Source organism: Heterodontus francisci, chromosome 14 (assembly GCF_036365525.1).
Source record: "Heterodontus francisci isolate sHetFra1 chromosome 14, sHetFra1.hap1, whole genome shotgun sequence".
Lineage (NCBI taxonomy): Eukaryota > Metazoa > Chordata > Chondrichthyes > Heterodontiformes > Heterodontidae > Heterodontus > Heterodontus francisci.
The window spans coordinates 12,407,701-12,425,804 of record NC_090384.1 but is presented as its reverse complement, the minus strand read 5'-3'; the positions used below and the strand labels follow the sequence as shown (position 1 = coordinate 12,425,804).

Genomic DNA, 18,104 nt, shown 5'->3' with positions numbered 1-18,104 from the left:
TCAGTGGTAGGGAAATTATTAGAGAGGATTCTTCAGGACAAGATTTACTCCCATTTGGAAACAAACAAACTTATTAGCGAGAGGCAGCATGGTTTTGTGAAGGGGAGATCGTGTCTCACTACTTTGATTGAGTTTTTTGAGGAAGTAACAAAAATGATTGATGAAGGAAGGACAGTGGATGTTATCTGTATGGACTTCAGTAAAGCCTTTGACAAGGTCCCTCATGGCAGACTGGTACAAAAGGTGAAGTCACACAGGATCAGAGGTGAGCTGGCAAGATGGATACAGAACTGGCTCTGTCATAGAAGACAGAGAGGGTAGCAGTGGAAGGGTGCTTTTCTGAATGGAGGGATGTGACTAGTGGTGTTCCGCAGGGATCAGTGCTGGGACCTTTGCTCTTTGTAGTATATATAAATGATTTGGAGGAAAATGTAGCTGGTCTGATTAGTAAGTTTGCGGACGACGCAAAGGTTGGTGGAGTTGCGGACAGTGATGAAGATTGTTAGAGGACACAGCAGGATTTAGATCGGTTGGAGACTTGGGCGGAGAAATGACAGATGGAGTTTAATCCGGACAAACGTGAGGTAATGCATTTTGGAAGGTCTAATACAGGTGGGACGTATACAGTAAATGGCAGAACCCTTAGGAGTATTGACAGGCAGAGAGATCTGGGCGTACAGGTTCACAGATCACTGAAAGTGGCAACGCAGGTGGATAAGGTAGTCAAGAAGGCATACGGCATGCTTGCCTTCATTGGTCGGGGCATAGAGTATAAAAATTGGCAAGTCATGCTGCAGCTGTACAGAACTTTAGTTAGGCCACACTTGGAATATTGCGTACAATTCTGGTCGCCACACTACCAGAAGGATGTGGAGGCTTTGGAGAGGGTTTGAAGAGGTTTATCAGGATGTTGCCAGGCCTGGAGGGTATTAGCTATGAGGAGAGGTTGGATAAACTCGGATTATTTTCACTGGAACGGCGGAGGTGGAGGGGGTGACATGATAGAGGTTTACAAAGTTATGAGCGGCATGGACAGAGTGGACAGTCAGAAGCTTTTTCCCAGGGTGGAAGAGTCAGTTACTAGGGGACATAGGTTTAAGGTGAGAGGGGCAAAGATTTTAGAGGGGATGTGCGAGGCAAGTTCTTTACACAGAGGGCGGTGAGTGCCTGGAACTTGTTGCCGGGGGAGGTGGTGGAAGCAGGTACCATAGAGACATCTAAGAGGCATCTTGACAAATACATGAATAGGATGGGAATAGAGGGTTACGGACCCCAGAAGTGCTGAAGGTTTTAGTTTAGGCAGGCATCAAGATCGGCACAGGCTTGGAGGGCCAAATGGCCTGTTCCTGTGCTGTACTGTTCTTCTTTTGTTTGTAAGAACATGGTAGATGGAGCATAATGTGGGGAAGTGTGAAATTATCCACTTTGGAAGGGAAAACAGAAAAGCAGAATATTTTTTCAATTGTGAGAAACTGGGTAATGATGGTATTCAGAGGGATCTGAATGTCCTTGTAAATGAATCACAAAGTTAGCATTGTTGTGGGTGCTTTCATTTTTTTGGTAAATTTTGTCGATTTGTGTTTCAAAACTGAAAAGATTCCATATATGCTGGGTGTGTTTTTTTTTAAGAGAGGTCAGTAGAAGGTTTTTGACCTGAGCTTGAAAACAAACAGTTACTGGAGGGCACCTGTCTTCAGATAATTACCCAGCAGGGGTTGTTTTTGACTTGGGGGGAAGATGTTTACAGAGAAGTGACCGGTCAAGATTTATAAAAGGTCAGGAGGCTTGTCTCTTGTGACATTGTTTATGGTTTCGCTTTGGACAGTGAGTTGGGGATGAACAGTGCTTTTGAAAAGACAGTTGGAGAAAACTTGCCAAGAAGAATAAACCACCCCAACTCAGTCTGTTCCAGCAGTTTGGAAAAGCCTGCCAATTTTCAGTTTCTCGAGAAGCTGAGAAACAAGTGTAAGAAGCAGACTAAACTGTTGCTGCGTTTCTCCTGTAAGGTCTGTGTCTGAAATCTCTGCTGCTGCTGCATTTCCTTGAAGCTAACCCAAACTGATCTTCAACGTTGCCTGAAAAGTACTGTTCTAGGAAGATCCCAGGTACAGCCACCTTTATGCATTTGGGACGCCAAACCAAAACAAAGGACATCTTTCCGTACCTTCTCTTTCTTCTTCTAGAATTGCAAGTATTTCACCTGTGGTTTTTTTGTCTTTTTTTTGTAATAGAGCTCTAAAACACAAATCCCTTTATTTTTCCGGTTAACTGGTATATGTGTGTGTGTGTGAGGGGCTCAGGAAAAAAGGGAACTTTTATATTTTGATCTGTGTGTTTATGCTTTGCTTCATTACTGGTTACGACTTTTTTTTATAATAAATGGATAATTTTGTTGTTAAAGAAACCTGGTTGGTGTGTTTTAAGGGATAAAAATAGAGTCTTTGACTGTATTGGTAAGTGGGAAAACATTTAAATATATTTTGTAACCTGTGGAGAAGTGGAATTAGAATGAAGAGTGCACTCCTCGCACCTTGGTCATAACAACATGCAGGTACTGCAAGCAATTCAGAAACAAATGGTATGTCAGCCTTTATTAGAAAACAGTCGGAGTATTGGAGTACAGTTCTGGTCTCCTTACTTAAGGAAGGATAAACTTGCCTTGGAGGGAGTGCAATGAAGATTCACTGGATTGGTCCCTGGGATGAGAGGATTGTCCTAATAGAAGAGATTGACTAGACTAGGCCTATAATTCCTAGAGTTTAGAAGGATGAGAGGTGATCTCATTGAAACATATAAAATACTTAAAGGGGTTGATAGAGTAGATGCTAGTAGGATGTTTCACCTGGCTGGGGAGTCTAGAACATGGGGTCACAGTCTCAGAATAAAGGTTTGGCCATTTAGGACTGAGATGAAGAGAAATTTCTTGCCTCAAAGGATTATGAATCTTTGGAATTCTCTACTCCAGAGGGCTGTAGATGCTCCGTAGTTGAGCATATTCTAGACAGAGGTTGACAGATTTTTGGGTACTGGGGGAATTGAGGGATATGGGGATAGCAGGAAGGTAGAGTTGAGGTAGCAGATCAGCCATAATCTTTTTGAATGGTGGAGCAGGCATGAAGGACCAATTGGCATACTGCTACTATTTCTTATGTTCTCCTGAAGTCTGTTACTATCCTCCTCATTGTTCACTACATTTCCAAGTTCTGTGTTATCTGTAAACTTTGAAATTATGCTCTGTATACCCAAGTCTAGGTCATTAATATATATCAGAAAAAGCAGTGGCTCAGAAGAGGGAAGGGTTGGGGAGTAGGAGTTAGGATGTTGTAACTGGGATCCCGTCAAGGACCCTCCTTCTGATTGGGTTGAGGGGTGGAGTGTAACTGACCATCTTGGGGACCCTTCCTGTAACAGGGGTGTGGGGTATAACTTAAAAGGCCTGCTCAAGTCAGGGGAAAAAAACCTGACCCGAACCGACAGGGCCACATCGGACCCGAGCCCGACCCTGCCCGAGTCCCTCCATTTTTTTCCCACACCCGATCCGAGTCTGACCCGACTGAGCCCAACCTGACCACTGGAATGTTCACTTTTACCTACCTTCCCATTTCGAATCTGCAGGAAGCTGCAGCATGAGCGTGATGACGTCATAGAGACGCTCACTGCACAGACTCAGAGTTTCCCTCCTTGATGTCCCGGACTCCTAGCTCAGGTAGGCTTTTTAACTTTTAACACTCAACAGCAGAGCAAAATGCAGTACTTAGTGTGTCCAGGCCAGACCCGGAAGAGCAACCCGACCTGACACGTTGTCAGGTCGTGTCGAGTTTGTGTTGGGTAGCAGGCCTTTAGTGTAACTGTCATCTTCTCGGGAACACTCCCTCTGACTGGAGTTGGGGTTGTAACTGATCCTCTCTGGGAGCTTTTGCCAATGAATTGAGGCACTTTCTGATGTGATGTGTTCTGTTTACTGGTCGCCCGTCTAGGACTTTATGAACATGGTATCTGAAAAGACGAAGTTTAAGGTGGCTATCGAGACTGCATGGAAAATCTATGACACCCTGTTGTGTGAGGTGAGTACCACGCGCATGTGAGGGTGGGTTGGTGACCCCCTAGGGGTTTTTGCTACCTTTTCTATCATCAGCCTGTAGTGGAAAGCTGCATGTGCAACTATACGACATGCTACATTCAATAAAGTTGGCGCTGGTGTACTGTTGGTTATTTCAACAACAACACAGACACATTTTGTTGCTAAGCGCTGTCAAAACTGCACTTTGCTTGTTGCTGCAGGGTTGTTTACCTGAGCATACACTGATTTTGCTGTTCTCAACGACCTTGAACTCAGCAGTCAGCCAGGTGGCATTGTCCTGATTCGCCAACTCAGACAACACCTTTGACAACTGTTTGCATAATAAAAAAGACTTGCATTTATATTGCACCTTTCACGACCACCAGATGTCTCAAAGCACAGCCAATGAAATACTTTTTGAAGTGTAGTCATTGTTGTAATGTAGGAAAGGCTGGCAGCTGCTATGTGCACAGCAAGATCCCACAAACAGCATTGTGATAATGACCAGAAAATCTGATTGAGATATTTTGTGATGTTTGTGGGTTAAATATTGGTCAGGACACAGGGAATAAGTCTCCAACTCTTCTTTGAAACAATACTGTGGGATCTTTTACATCCACCCGAGCAAGCAGATAGAGCGTCAGTTTAACATTTCATCTGAAAGACAACAGCTCTCACAGTGCAGCACTGGAGTGTCAGCCTTGATTTTTATGCTCAAGCTGATATCCTGTAACAAATTTCACACTACCAGACTTCGAGATGAGACACTGTTATGCACAGTTATGTCAGCCATCTGGGACATCTCAACTTCCTCTTCAACATACAATTACATTTAATTTCTCTCACTCACTCACTCTCCCCCTCTCTCCCTCTGCCCCACTCTTTTTTTTTTTCTCCCCTCCTCCTGTCCCCCCTCCCATTTCTCTGCCCTTTTCCCCCATTCCCCCCTCTGCACCCCACATTCCTCAATCTTTTCCCCCCCCTGTCTCCCCTCTCCTCATTATTTTGTTCACCCAAGTACTACTAAAGCTAACCTCTCGCCCTTCAACATCTCATGTATTTCCATTCTTTCACGACTTTCTGAAGGAATGGAAGCTGCTGTTAACTCGCCAATCACCTATCACTGAAATTTGGTCCAACCTCTGATTTGCAGAATGGGTTTCAACGTGGTCATTCCCCAAGTTACCCACCTCTGGAACTGCCCTTCAGCAAGTTAACTCGTACTTTTATCTTACCTTGGCAGAAAATTCATAATTTCTCGCTGCCTTCCTGGGCAACACCAGAAGTGTTTGCTCGTCTGGGAGAACTGAACGACTTTGGCATGGAAATCCTCTTCCGAATTCATAAAACGACTGAGAAATCGCAGCTCCAAGGTGGTGAGTGAGGGCCGAGGGTATGACTTGGGAATTGCAGAGGAACAAAGGAAGGGAGAGACAGAAGCAGCAAGGTGTACGCTTGGTGTCAAACTCCAGAAAGCTTTTTATGGAAAGATGATGCTGGAGTCTATAATTACTCAGTTTCACATTTATTGTGCAAAGTTAAAAGATTACAAACATGTAGCTCCTCACTCAAAATCCTCCCCAGTCCCAGTGAGTGACTCCTTTTAAATGCTCAACTAAAACCCCAATTAACTCCCTTCACCTGCATATAATCACACAATTAACAGATTCCCTTCTTTCTTTTACAATACAACTTAGATTAACATGCTCAAAGAATATTTCAAAATAAATCAAAATTAAATTCCATATTGGGCACAAAGTTTTTACATTGTGAGATCCCCTTCATCCAGCACCTCCAACTTTGCACTCGCATTTCTTTTTGTGAAACTATCGGATAGCTTTCTTTTCTCTCCGGCATTTGTTTCAATCCAGCAAAGTCAATACATAGTTTTTTCTCACTTGCACTTTTTGTAGAGTGTACATTGTCCCACAAAGAACGATTATCCACATAACATTCAATGGATATCCTATCTTCAGTATGTACCTTGTTCAGAATTTCATCCAAAATATTTGGCAAATAGAATCGTATATCCACTGCCTGTACAAGGTCCAGTGTTTCTGCAGCTAAAGTGCTTTTAACAACCCATTTTATTTTCTTTGCCTCCAAAGCTAAAGGACAACATTTCCCATTTTCATCCATCAGAAATATTATGAAGCCAGCTGCACTCAAATACCCATCAACAAGATTAGCATGTGACGCATCAGTAAAAATTATTAGCTTCATGTTCTTTGAGTCACCTAAGGATGGGAACTTCAGTACACATTTCTCCAGATTTAGTTTTTTCAACGTTCTATTTGTCCTTAAAACATTCTCAACTTTTGGATGTTTCAACATCGTGCTTAACTCCAGCACATCAAAACTAATATCAGGCCTAGTCTGAGTGCACAACCAGTTTAATTGACCCATCAGGCTTCGTAATTGCTCTATCTCTGCTAGATAGATAATATTTCTGTGATGACATTACACGATTAACCAGGATGGGAGTAAAGCTCTCTAAGTAGGATTGTTGATTCAAACCTATTCCAGACTTAGGCTGCTTAATATCTAAACCAATATATGTAAAGGCCCCACAAGCCTGACTCCCAATCTTAAATTCTGCCCTAATCTTATTAATAACATATTTCTCAAAATCTGCAGTACCACCCCATAAGAAATCATCAACATGCATCATGAAGATGCCTGAAAGTTTCTCTGTGTATGATATCAATGAAACATTGCAGGATCTGCTTTTAGTTGAACACAACCAATTTTCAACAAAACAGATCTCACTGAGAAGTATCACACCCTGGGTGCATCATTAAGGCCATAGACACATTTGTTTAGCTTCCATAATTTTCCTTTTGTATCTGCTACCTCTTGAGAAAAGGCCTTTGGATCCTCTCTGAAAAGTATCACCTTTCAGAAATGCAGCTTTTATGTCAATGGATCTACATTCCCATGAATATGTGGCCAAAAGAGCCAAAAAGATTTTCAAGATTACTTTTCCAGCTGTGGGAGAGTCCACTCCAACATCGGTATCCACCAGTTGCTCTTCAAAACCCCTTGCAACTAACCTCACTTTAGCCTTATAAGTTCCATCAGGGAGGACTTTCTCAGTACAAATCCATCGATGTGATAAGGCTGGCTGACCCCCATCTGGTACCTCAGAATGGACTCCAAACTCTCTCCAACTCTCTAATTTCTTATGTTTTGCTTCTCTTATTAGTTTATCCTCTAGTTTTCTGGCAGCCATTAAAACTTCACGATTATGAGGACTTCTGCTTCTAGTTCTATTCCAAGACTGCACTCTAGTCTTCGTTTCATTGTGTAATCTGTTCATATGATGGCCTGTATTAGCACTTTGATATCTTCTGGAACTACTGCTAGAAGATCTCCCTTGCACTTTATCGGAGGCTCTTTCTCCAGTACGTGAACGCTTCCTTGTGCAAGAGTCACTCGGGTGACATATATTCCAGAGGGGTCTGATAAATGGAGGGATGCGACAATAGACCCACTATCAAAACTTGTACTGGCCTTTCTTACCCTCCACTCTTGCATCCCATTCTGCCAGTCCACGGCTCTGGCTTCTTGGCCATCATCTTGAACATTTAACCAATATTTAAACTTGCCTGTAGATTTTCCTGCATGCCATACAATTGTCGCATCCCTCCATTTATCAGACCCCTCTGGAATATATGTCACCTGAGTACCTACTCAAGGCAATTGGCCTTTGGATGCAATAGCTCTATCCTGAGCATCATAATCTGTTAAATTACTATCTAACTCTTGATCTACCTGTGCCTCAGGACCTTCATCACAAAACACACAAGTGTTTGAGGTACAAGGTGACTCGTCTCCCTCTACCAGCTGCTCAGATTCCGAGATTTTGTAATCAGCCCCGATTAATCGTCATGAACCTTAACAGTCTATTTCCATGCTTGACAACCACTGTTTTACCAGCCCGACTGATTACCTTACCAGGGCCCTTCCATTCCCTATGGTCCTCTCTCTTATAATAGACCAAATCCCCTGAACTTAACTCCACCTCAGATGGCCTTATACGATGTTTCGGAGCTCTGCATATTTTCTCAGAGACCTCAGCCTTAATGAAAGCCCATCTCCCTGCATGTAAAGCATTCAAATGCGTAGAAAAAAAATGGAACTAGTTGTAGTAACTTCTAGAGCAGGAGGACTGTCGCACAATGTAGAAAGCGATTTGGGATTCTGCTCATAGACCAATTGATAAATCCTCCAACTATCTGAAGCGAATTCTTTGCATGAAGCGCCCATACCTGAGGAGTTGTCAACTTGCAGTTTGGCTGGTCAGCTAAGATTTTATGCAGCATTTCATCAACCACTGCGTGATTCCTTTCACAAAGCCCATTGCTGAAAGGACTTTCAGCTGCAGTATTCATAACCATAATGTTCATGTTTTCACACATATCCCTGAACTCGTCATTGGCAAATGCCCCTCCATTATCAGTCAGAAAGTTAGCTGGTGCCCCAATCCCTATCCCTTTCTCCATAATTGTATCTATAACCACCCTTTTGTCCTTACTATTTATTATTGTAGCTAAACTAAATCATGTTGCTAGGTCTATAAAATGAAGAATGAAAATATTCTTGTTTTTGTCCCATACTTTAAATCCATGGCAACTACCTCGTTAAAGTCACATGCCTGTGGAAGGCTTACAATAGGATGTGATGATGTCCTTCGATACTTTTTACAAATCTCACACTTTTCGCTAATCTCTTCTATTATCCTCGTATAATTTTCATCAATCACACCTGCATCTTTTAGTAGGGTTTTTAATCTGACAAGAAGGGTGAGCAAATTGTCTGTGCAACTTTATGACAATTTGTCTTTTTATCTCTCTGATTCGTAACACCTGATGCCATCAACACTTCTCTAATGCTCGGACTAGAAATATCAGGTTTTGTTAAGGGGCTACAATAATGCCCCGACTGGGTAAATTGCAAATACACTGGCTTCCCAAAAACAATTGCTCTATCATGCTCCATATCAAGTTTCATCTGTGCCTTTTTCATTGAAGGTTCACTCAAGAGTAAAGGTATCTCACTGGAGACCACATTGGTACTGATAAAGTGGCTTACCCCAGCTATTTTACATGGGATTACTACTCTCTTCAGTGACTTCAATGTGTTGTCATCACCAAACCTAAAGCTGGTAGTACTTTTATACTCCTTAACCTTGTGTCAATCCTCACTACTGAGTGGTTCCAGTGTTATCTGGATTCAATCAGTTCCACATTCTGTTGACATACAAGCACTATCCAATACAGCACAGTTGAACAAAACCACAACTAACACATTCATCACAGGACTAAAACTCCTTGTGACGAGTACAATTCATTCAGATTCATCAGTATCTGCCTCTTCTGCCTCAGTATTTTCTGTATCATGTGTTATTTCAAAGACTCTGCCCCTCCACTAAGGGCAGCTCATTGCATAATGATACTTTGAGTCACACCTGAAGCACCTATTAACTGTTCCTTGGGTATTCCTGGGATTCATTCGTCTTTGATTGCTGTTCCAACCCTGTCTTCCATTGTAATATTCAGACCTGCTAAAGGTGCTTTCATCCTCATTCCTCCTGTCTTTTACTCTTCCATTGTACTTAAGGCCTGCTTCCAGTACCAGGATTACTTCTAAATTTTGTAAACATTGAGTCCTCCATTCTTTGTGTCACCGCAGAGTACCCTGCTTGTTTAGTTTTTAGTTTTAGAGATACAGCTTTGAAACAGGCCCTTCGGCCCACCGAGTCTGTGCCGGCCATCAACCACCCATTTATACTAATCCTACACTAATTCCATATTCCTACCACAACCCCACCTGTCCCTATATTTTCCTACCACCTACCTATACTAGGAGCAATTGCTAATGGCCAATTTACCTATCAACCTGCAAGTCTTTGGCATGTGGGAGGAAACCGGAGCACCCGGAGGAAATGCACGCAGACACAGGGAGAACTTGCAAACTCCACACAGGCAGTACCCAGAATTGAACCCGGGTCGCGGTGCTAACCACTGCGCCACTGTGTTCACCAGGACTGCGGGAAATGACTGTTACCCCAGGAATTTTTTTTTTTTAAGGCCGCAGACATTTGGTCCAACAGAGGGAGTCTTTGTCCAAGAACTGAACCCCAGTTAGAACCAGGAGCCTGTCCAAATGCAACACCCCAGCACAATCCAGCAATTTAAAAGCTAGCACTGAACTCGGGATCTCCAGATTGAATTTCCTCAATCTTTTTTATACAGTCTGTTAAAGTCCGTGATATAGTCCTCGATTGAGCAACCATCTGTTTTCCGAAATTTATCAAAGTCTGACCATGCCTCATAAGCATTCAATAGGTCATCTTTCTTGTAAATTTTCATCCAAGAATTCTAATAGAAGATCCAACTCTTCATCAATATCCAACTGGCGAGCATCCAGATCACAAAACACTTTACTTCTGATTTTACTTTTGGTAGGAAGTGACAATGCCAAAGCCATACCTTGCTTGCTTTTTGGTAGAAATATAAACCATGTCCGCATATCCACTTCATTCTTCCACTGGTCATATGGTTCAGACTTCGAAAACACCGGAAGGTAATCAGCGGTGTTTAAAAAGAGCAGTAACAGCATGCTTGAGTTTTGAAAAAAAAAAGCCAAAAGTGACATCACAGGAGAGCTGCAAGGTGATTGGTTGGTGAGTCACAGCTGTTTGGGAATAGCTTTAAATAGCTGGGTAAATATCTCGGGTAAGAAAAAAAAATAAGGGAACGTTTTTTTTGTTGGAAAAGAAACCTCTGGTGATGATAAGGTGAATACTATTGAAGTGTTTTTTTTAATTCAGTGTAGCTTATTAAGGACTTTAGATTGGAGTGGGTAGAACAAGGCTCCTAGCGTAATTAGTATTTTTTTAAAGGGAGTAACTAAATTAATTTAAAGGTAAGTTATGACAGGAGAGCTCAGCCCTGTGATATGCTCCTCCTGCGCTATGTGGGAAATCAGGGATGCTTCCAGTGTCCCTGGTGACCATGTGTGCGGGAAGTATATCCAGCTGCAGCTACTGACTACCTGCATTGCGGAGCTGGAGCTGTGGGTGGATTCACTGTGGAGCATCCACAATGCTGAGGATGTCAAGGATAGCACGTTTAGTGAGGTGGTCACACCGCAGGTAATGGCTGCACAGGCAGAAAAGAGATGGGTGACCACCAGACGTAGTAGTAGGCGCAGGCAGGTAGTGCAGGAGTCCCCTGTGGCCACCCCCCTCTCAAACAGATATACTGCTTTGGATACTGTTGGGGGATGACCTTCCAGGGGAAAGCAGCAACAGACAGGTCCATGGCACCAGGGAGGGCTCTGCTGCACAGCAGGGGAGGAAAAGGGGTGGAAGAGCTATAGTGACAGAGGATTCTATCGCAAGGAGTGCAGATAGGCGTTTCTGTGGCCGCAAACGATACTCTAGGATGGTATGTTGCCTTCCTGGTGCTAGGGTCAAGGATGTCTCTGAGCGATTGCAGGACATTCTGAAAGGGGAGGGTGGGTAGCCAGAGGTCGTGGTCCATATTGGTACTAACGACATAGGCAGGAAGAGAGATGAGGTCCTGCAAAGTGAATATAGGGAGTTAGGCAGAAGGTTAAAAAGCAGGACCTCTAGGGTTTGAATCTCTGGATTACTCCCTGTGCCACGTGCTAGTGAGGGTAGGAATAGGAGGATTAGGCAAATGAATGCGTGGCTGAAGAGCTGGGAGGGCTTCAGCTACTTGGATTATTAGGATCTCCTCTGGTGTAGAGGTGACCTGTACAAGAAGGATGGGTTGCATCTGAACTGGAAGGGGACCAATATCTTTGCGGGGAGGTTTGCTAGTACTACTCGGGAGGGTTTAAACTCGTCTGACAGCGGGGTGGCACCCAAAGTAGTAGTCTCTCAGATGAGATAGTTGAGACAAATGTAGAGGTAAAAGCAAGCAAGTCCAGTCGGCAGGCTGGGCAGGGGCAGGACAGGGAGCGTGGAAGGTCTGGTAGGCTAAACTGCATTTACTTTAATGCAAGGAGCCTTCCAGGTAAGGCAGATGAACTCAGAGCATGGATCGATACATGGGATTGTGATGATATTGCTATTACGGAAACATGGTTGAGGGATGGGCAGGTCTGGCAATTCAATGTTCTGAGGCACCGATGCTTCTGGCGTGACAGAGGTGGAGGTAAGAGAGGAGGGGGAGTTGCAGTATTGATTAGGGAGGACATCACGGCAGTACTTAGAGAGGATATCCCGGGGGGAACATCCAGCGAGGCCATATGGGTAGAACTTAGAAATAAGAAAGGGGTGATCACTTTGATGGGATTATACTATAGGCCCCCCAATAGTCAGAGGGAATTGGAGGAGCATATATGTAGGGAAATCACAGATAGGTGTAGGAATTATAGGGTTGTAATAGTAGGTGATTTTAACTTCCCCAATATTAACTGGGACTGCCTTAGTGCTAAGGGATCAGATGGGGAAGAATTTCAGTGTGTCCAGGATAGTTTTCTGAAGCAGTATGTGGATGGCCCTACTAGAGAAGGGGCTACACACGATCTCCTCTTAGGAAATGAGGATGGGAAGGTGGTTGATGTGTCAGTGGGGGAGCACTTTGGGACCAGTGACCATAACTCTATTAGCTTCAAGATAGTTATGGAAAAGGATAGGACTGGTCCTCAGGTTGAAATCCTAAATTGGGTGAAGGCTAATTTCGATGGCATCAGACAGAAACTCTCAAAACTTGAATGGGAGAGGCTGTTTACAGGTAAAGGGACGTCTGGCAAGTGGGAGGCTTTTTTAAAAGTGAGATAGGAAGAGTTCAGGGCCGGCATGTTCCTGTTAGATGGAAGGACAAGGCTGGCAGGTTTAGGGAACCTTGGGTGACGAGGGATATTGAGGGTCTGGTCAGGACAAAGAAGGAGGCATATGTCAGGTATAGGCAGCTGGGATCAAGCGAGTCCCTTGAGGAGTATAGAGGATTCAGGAGTACACTTAAGGAAATTAGGAGGGTGAAAAGGGGCCATGAGATTTCCCTGGCAGGTAAGATAAAGGAGAATCCTAAGAGTATCTATCAGTATATTAAGAGTAAAAGGGTAGCTAGGGAGAGAGTAGATCCCCTTAAGGATCAGTGTGGTAACCTCTGTGTGGAGCCACGGGAAATGGGCGAGGTCTCAAATGAATACCTCTCGTCAGTATTTACTGTGGAGAAGGTCGTGGAAGCTAGTGAGTTCAAGGGAGGGAACAGCGATATCCTAGAGCATATCAACATTACAAAGGAGGAGGTGTTGGAGGTTTTGAAGCGAATTAAGGTGGATAAATCCCCAGGGCCTGACCAGATATATCCTAGTATGCTATGGGAAGCAAGGGAGGAGATTTCTGGGGCCCTGGCAGAGATTTTTGTATCATCGTTAGCCACGGGTGAAGTACCGGAAGACTGGAGGATAGCTAATGTTGTGCCTTTATTTAAGAAGGGCAGCAGGGATAAGCCAGGGAACTACAGGCCAGTGAGCCTTACATCAGTGGTGGGAAAGTTATTGGAAGGGATTCCGAGAGACAGGATTTATATGCATTTGGAAAGGCATGGTCTGATTAGAGATAGTCAGCACGGCTTTGTGCGTGGGAAATCATGTCTCACGAATTTGAGTTTTTTAAGGAGGTGACCATGAGGATTGATGAGGGCAGGGCGATGGATGTTGTCTACATGGACTTTAGCAAGGCCTTTGACAAGGTCCCGCATGGTAGGCTGGTCCGGAAGGTTTGAACACATGGGATCCAGGGTGAGCTAGCCAATTGGATACGAAATTGGCTTGGTGATGGGAGGCAGAGGGTGGTAGTGGAGGGTTGTTTATCGGATTGGAGGCCGGTGACCAGTGGTGTGCCGCAGGGATCGGTGCTGGGCCCTCTGTTGTTTGTCATATATATCAATGACTTGGATGTGAATGCAGGGGGCATGATTAGTAAGTTTGCAGATGACACCAAAATTGGTGGTATAGTGGACAGTGAAGAAGGTTGTCTAAGGTTACAACAGGATATAGATTAACTGGGAAAATGGGCAAGGGATTGGCAAATGGAATTTAACGCAGACAAGTGCGAAGTGATGCATTTTGGGAAGTTAAACCAGGGCAGGACATATATATACACACAGTGAATGACTTGACCCTGGGTAGTGTTGTTGAGCAGAGAGACCTTGGGGTGCAAGTACATAGTTCCCTGAAAGTGGCAACACAGGTAGACAGGGTGGTGGAGAAGGCGTATGGCATGCTTGCCTTCATCGGCCGAGGCATTGAGTACAAGAGTTGGGACGTCATGTTACTGTTGTACGTAACGTTGGTTAGGCCGCATTTGGAGTACTGTGTGCAGTTCTGGTTGCCGCATTACAGGAAAGATGTGATTAAGCTAGAGAGGGTGCAGAAAAGATTCACAAGGAGGTTTGGAGGGCTTGAGTTATAAAGAGAGATTGGATAGGCTGGGTCTGTTTTCCCTGGAGCGAAGGAGGCTGAGAGGGGACATGATAGAGGTATATAAAATTATGAGAGACATCGATAGAGTAGATAGCCAGAGTCTGTTTCCCATGGTAAGGGTGACTAAAACTAGAGGGCATAGATTTAAGGTGAGAGGGAGGAGGTTTACAGGGGATCAATGGGGTAAATTTTTCACACAAAGAATAGTGGGTATCTGGAATGAGCTGCCAGAGGAGGTGGTGGAGGCAGGAACAGTCATGACATTTAAGAGGCATCTGGACAGGTACTTGAATGAGCAAGGCAGAGAGGGATATGGAATTAATGCAGGCAGGAGGGATTAGTATAGATAGGCATTATGGTCGGCATGGACGCGGTGGGCCGAAGGCCCTGTTACTATGCTGTACGACTCTATGACTCTATACCCTGACAATTTGCACTTGCTTTCTGCCATATTTTTCACAATGAGCCATGAGACTTTAGTTTTCTATCCCCCCAAAAAATTTCTATTTTCCAACCTTCAACTTTAGGCAACCATCCTCTGCTACCATGTCAAACTCCAGAACGCTTGTTATGGAAGGATAAGGTTGGAGCCTATATTTACTCAGTTTCACATTTAAAAGGTTTACAAACATGTCTGTCCTCACTCAAAACCCTCTCCCTCCCAGTGAGTGTCTCCTTTTGAGTGCTCAACTAAAACCCCATTAACTCCCTTCACCTGCACATAATCACACAATTAACACTTGGTACTGCCCTGCTCCAGGATTGTGACTGCCACCTGTCATCCCAGCCAAGTTAGCAGCCAGGCACCCTTTCTGCATTTGCATAGCAGTGAGAGGTGGCATAGAAGTGTTTGTAAGGGATTCCACATCTGGCTTCCTTTCCTACCTTTCAGGCAGCTAGAGACCGTTGCACTTGCCCCACCCCCCTCCCATCCCACAACTCCTTGCCCACCCCACCTTAAAGAGAAAATATCATATTTTGGATATTGGAATCTTCATAGAGAGGACTGAGATTGAATTGTGATTCAGTGTTGTTTAAAACCTATGCAAATGTATTTTGTTTAGAACAAATAAGGCCTCAATCCACAGGCATTGAGTAAGCTGACAAGACAAGATGGCATAGGGTGGGAGAAGGCTTGTGTGGAGCATAAACACTCTGGTACTGACCATTTGGGCCAAGTAACCTGTTTCTGTGCAGTAAATTCGATATGTGTTGAAGTCAGTTTCGGCAGGTTGTGAAATTTTCAATAATAACATTGAGATTTAGTCTCATCCTAGGTCAATTAGCCAAGCACCTTCTCATCTTGTTCCATCCCTTTCACCTTTCCTTACCTCTCCATTGTCTATGCCCCTTTCCCCGCCAATCCTCAGATTCTTTTCCCTGGAGATATTCGTTTAGTTTAGTTTAGAGATACAGCACTGAAACAGGCCCTTCGGCCCACCGATCTGTGCCGACCATCAACCACCCATTTATACTAATCCTACACTAATTCCATATTCCTACCACATCCCCACCTGTCCCTATATTTCCCTACCACCTACCTATACTAGGGGCAATTTATAATGGCCAATTAACCTATCAACCTGCAAGTCTTTGGCATGTGGGAGGAAACCGGAGCACCCTGAGGAAACCCACGCAGACACAGGGAGAACTTGCAAACTCCACACAGGCAGTACCCAGAATTGAACCCGGGTTGCTGGAGCTGTGAGGCTGCGGTGCTAACCACTGCGCCACTGTGCTGCCCCATATCTTCTCTCCTTCCTTCATCCTCGGTGATTTTCAATCTCCACCCTACGAGTTTACTTCCTGTAAGTGCCCATCCAGTTTCCTTCCAAAATCATTGATTTGTCTCTACTTCCACCAGCCTTGTAGGCAGCAAGTTCCAGGTCATTGCCACTTGCTGTGTAAAGTGTTGTTTCTTGCATTCTCCCAAAACCATTTTGCCCAAAACCTTAAATTTGTGTCTCCTAGTCCTTGTACCATCAGCTAATAGGAACAGTTTTTCTTTGTCTACCTTATCTAAACCTGTCATAACCATGTACCCCTCTATCAAATCTTCCCCAATTCTTTGATCCAAGATGATCAACCCCAACTTCTACAACCTGATCTTGCAACTAAAATCCTCCATTCCTAGAAGGGCGGCACAGTGGCGTAGTGGTTAGCACTACAGCCTCACAGCTCCAGGGACCCGGGTTCGATTCTGGGTACTGCCTGTGTGGAGTTTGCAAGTTCTCCCTGTGTCTGCGTGGGTTTTCTCCGGGTGCTCCGGTTTCCTCCCACAAGCCAAAAGACTTGCAGGTTGGTAGGTAAATTGGCCATTATAAATTGTCACTAGTATAGGTAGGTGGTAGGGAAATATAGGGACAGGTGGGGATGTTTGGTAGGAATATGGGATTAGTATAAATGGGTGGCTGATGGTCGGCACAGACTCGGTGGGCCGAAGGGCCTGTTTCAGTGCTGTATCTCTAATCTAAAAAAAAAAACCAGTCTAGTAAATCTCCTCTGTACCCTCTCAAAGACCCTCACATCCTTCCTGGTGACCAGAACTGGATGCAATACTCTATTTGTGGCCTATCCAGAGCTTTATAAAGATTCAGCGTAACTTCCCTGCTTTTTGTACTCAATATTTCAATTATGAATCCCCAGATCCCATATGATTTGCTCGTTACTATCTCAATACGTCCTGCCATCTTCAAAGGTCGATGGACGTGAAGCCCCAGGTTCCTCTCTTCCTGCACACTCTTTAGAGGCTGTGCCATTAAGTCTATATTGCTTCTCCCTGTACCTTCTGCCAAAATGCATCACTTCACACACTCTATTAAATTCCATCTGCCACTTGTCTGCCCATTCTGATAGCCTATCTATGTCCTGTTGCAATCAATTAGCATCATCTTCATTGTTTGCCATACTTCCAAGTTTGGTATCATCGGCAAATTTGAAATTTTACTCTGTATTCCAATATCCAAATCATTTATATAAATCAAAACAAGCAGTGGTCCTCGCACTGATCCTTGGGGAATACCACTGTCTACCATCTTCCAGACTGAAAAACAGCCATTTACAAGAATCGCTGTTTTCTGTCCTTAAGCCAATTTTTTATCCAACCTAACACTGACCCTCCTATTCAATGAGCCTCAATTTTGGTAACTAGCCTTTTATGTGGTACTTTGTCAAATACTTTCTTCAAATACATATAGACAACATCCACCGCATTCCCTCCGTCAACTTTCTCTGTTACTTCATCAACAAATTCAATTGGATTAGTCAAGCACAATCTGCCTTTTACAAATTGACACCAGCTCTCCTTAATTAGCTAAAACCTCTCCAAGTGCCTATTGATTTTTTTCCCCCAGATTATTGTTTCTAAAACCTTATCCACCACTGTCTGCTTGTAGTTACTAGCACTGTCCTTGCACCTTTTAGTGAATAAATGTGTCACATTTGCCACTCTCCAATCTTCTGACACCTCCGCCGTAGCTAGGGAAGATTGGAAAATTATGGCAAGCCCTTCTGCTTTCTCCACCCCCATTTCCTTGAGCAATCTGGAATGCAAGCCATCTGGACCAGGTGACTTATC

The 18,104-nt window shown here is 44.0% G+C and overlaps 1 protein-coding gene across 1 annotated transcript in view; it reads left to right on the top strand.

Annotated features, from left to right (window-relative positions):
• The window catches only part of acp2 (acid phosphatase 2, lysosomal), a 68,892-nt gene that overhangs the window by 35,206 nt on the left and 15,582 nt on the right, over positions 1 to 18,104 (top strand). Inside the window, exons 6-7 of the mRNA XM_068045889.1 lie at positions 3,978 to 4,064; positions 5,304 to 5,436. Coding sequence (XP_067901990.1) covers positions 3,978 to 4,064; positions 5,304 to 5,436 — 220 coding nt within the window. The remainder of the gene's footprint in view (positions 1 to 3,977; positions 4,065 to 5,303; positions 5,437 to 18,104) is intronic.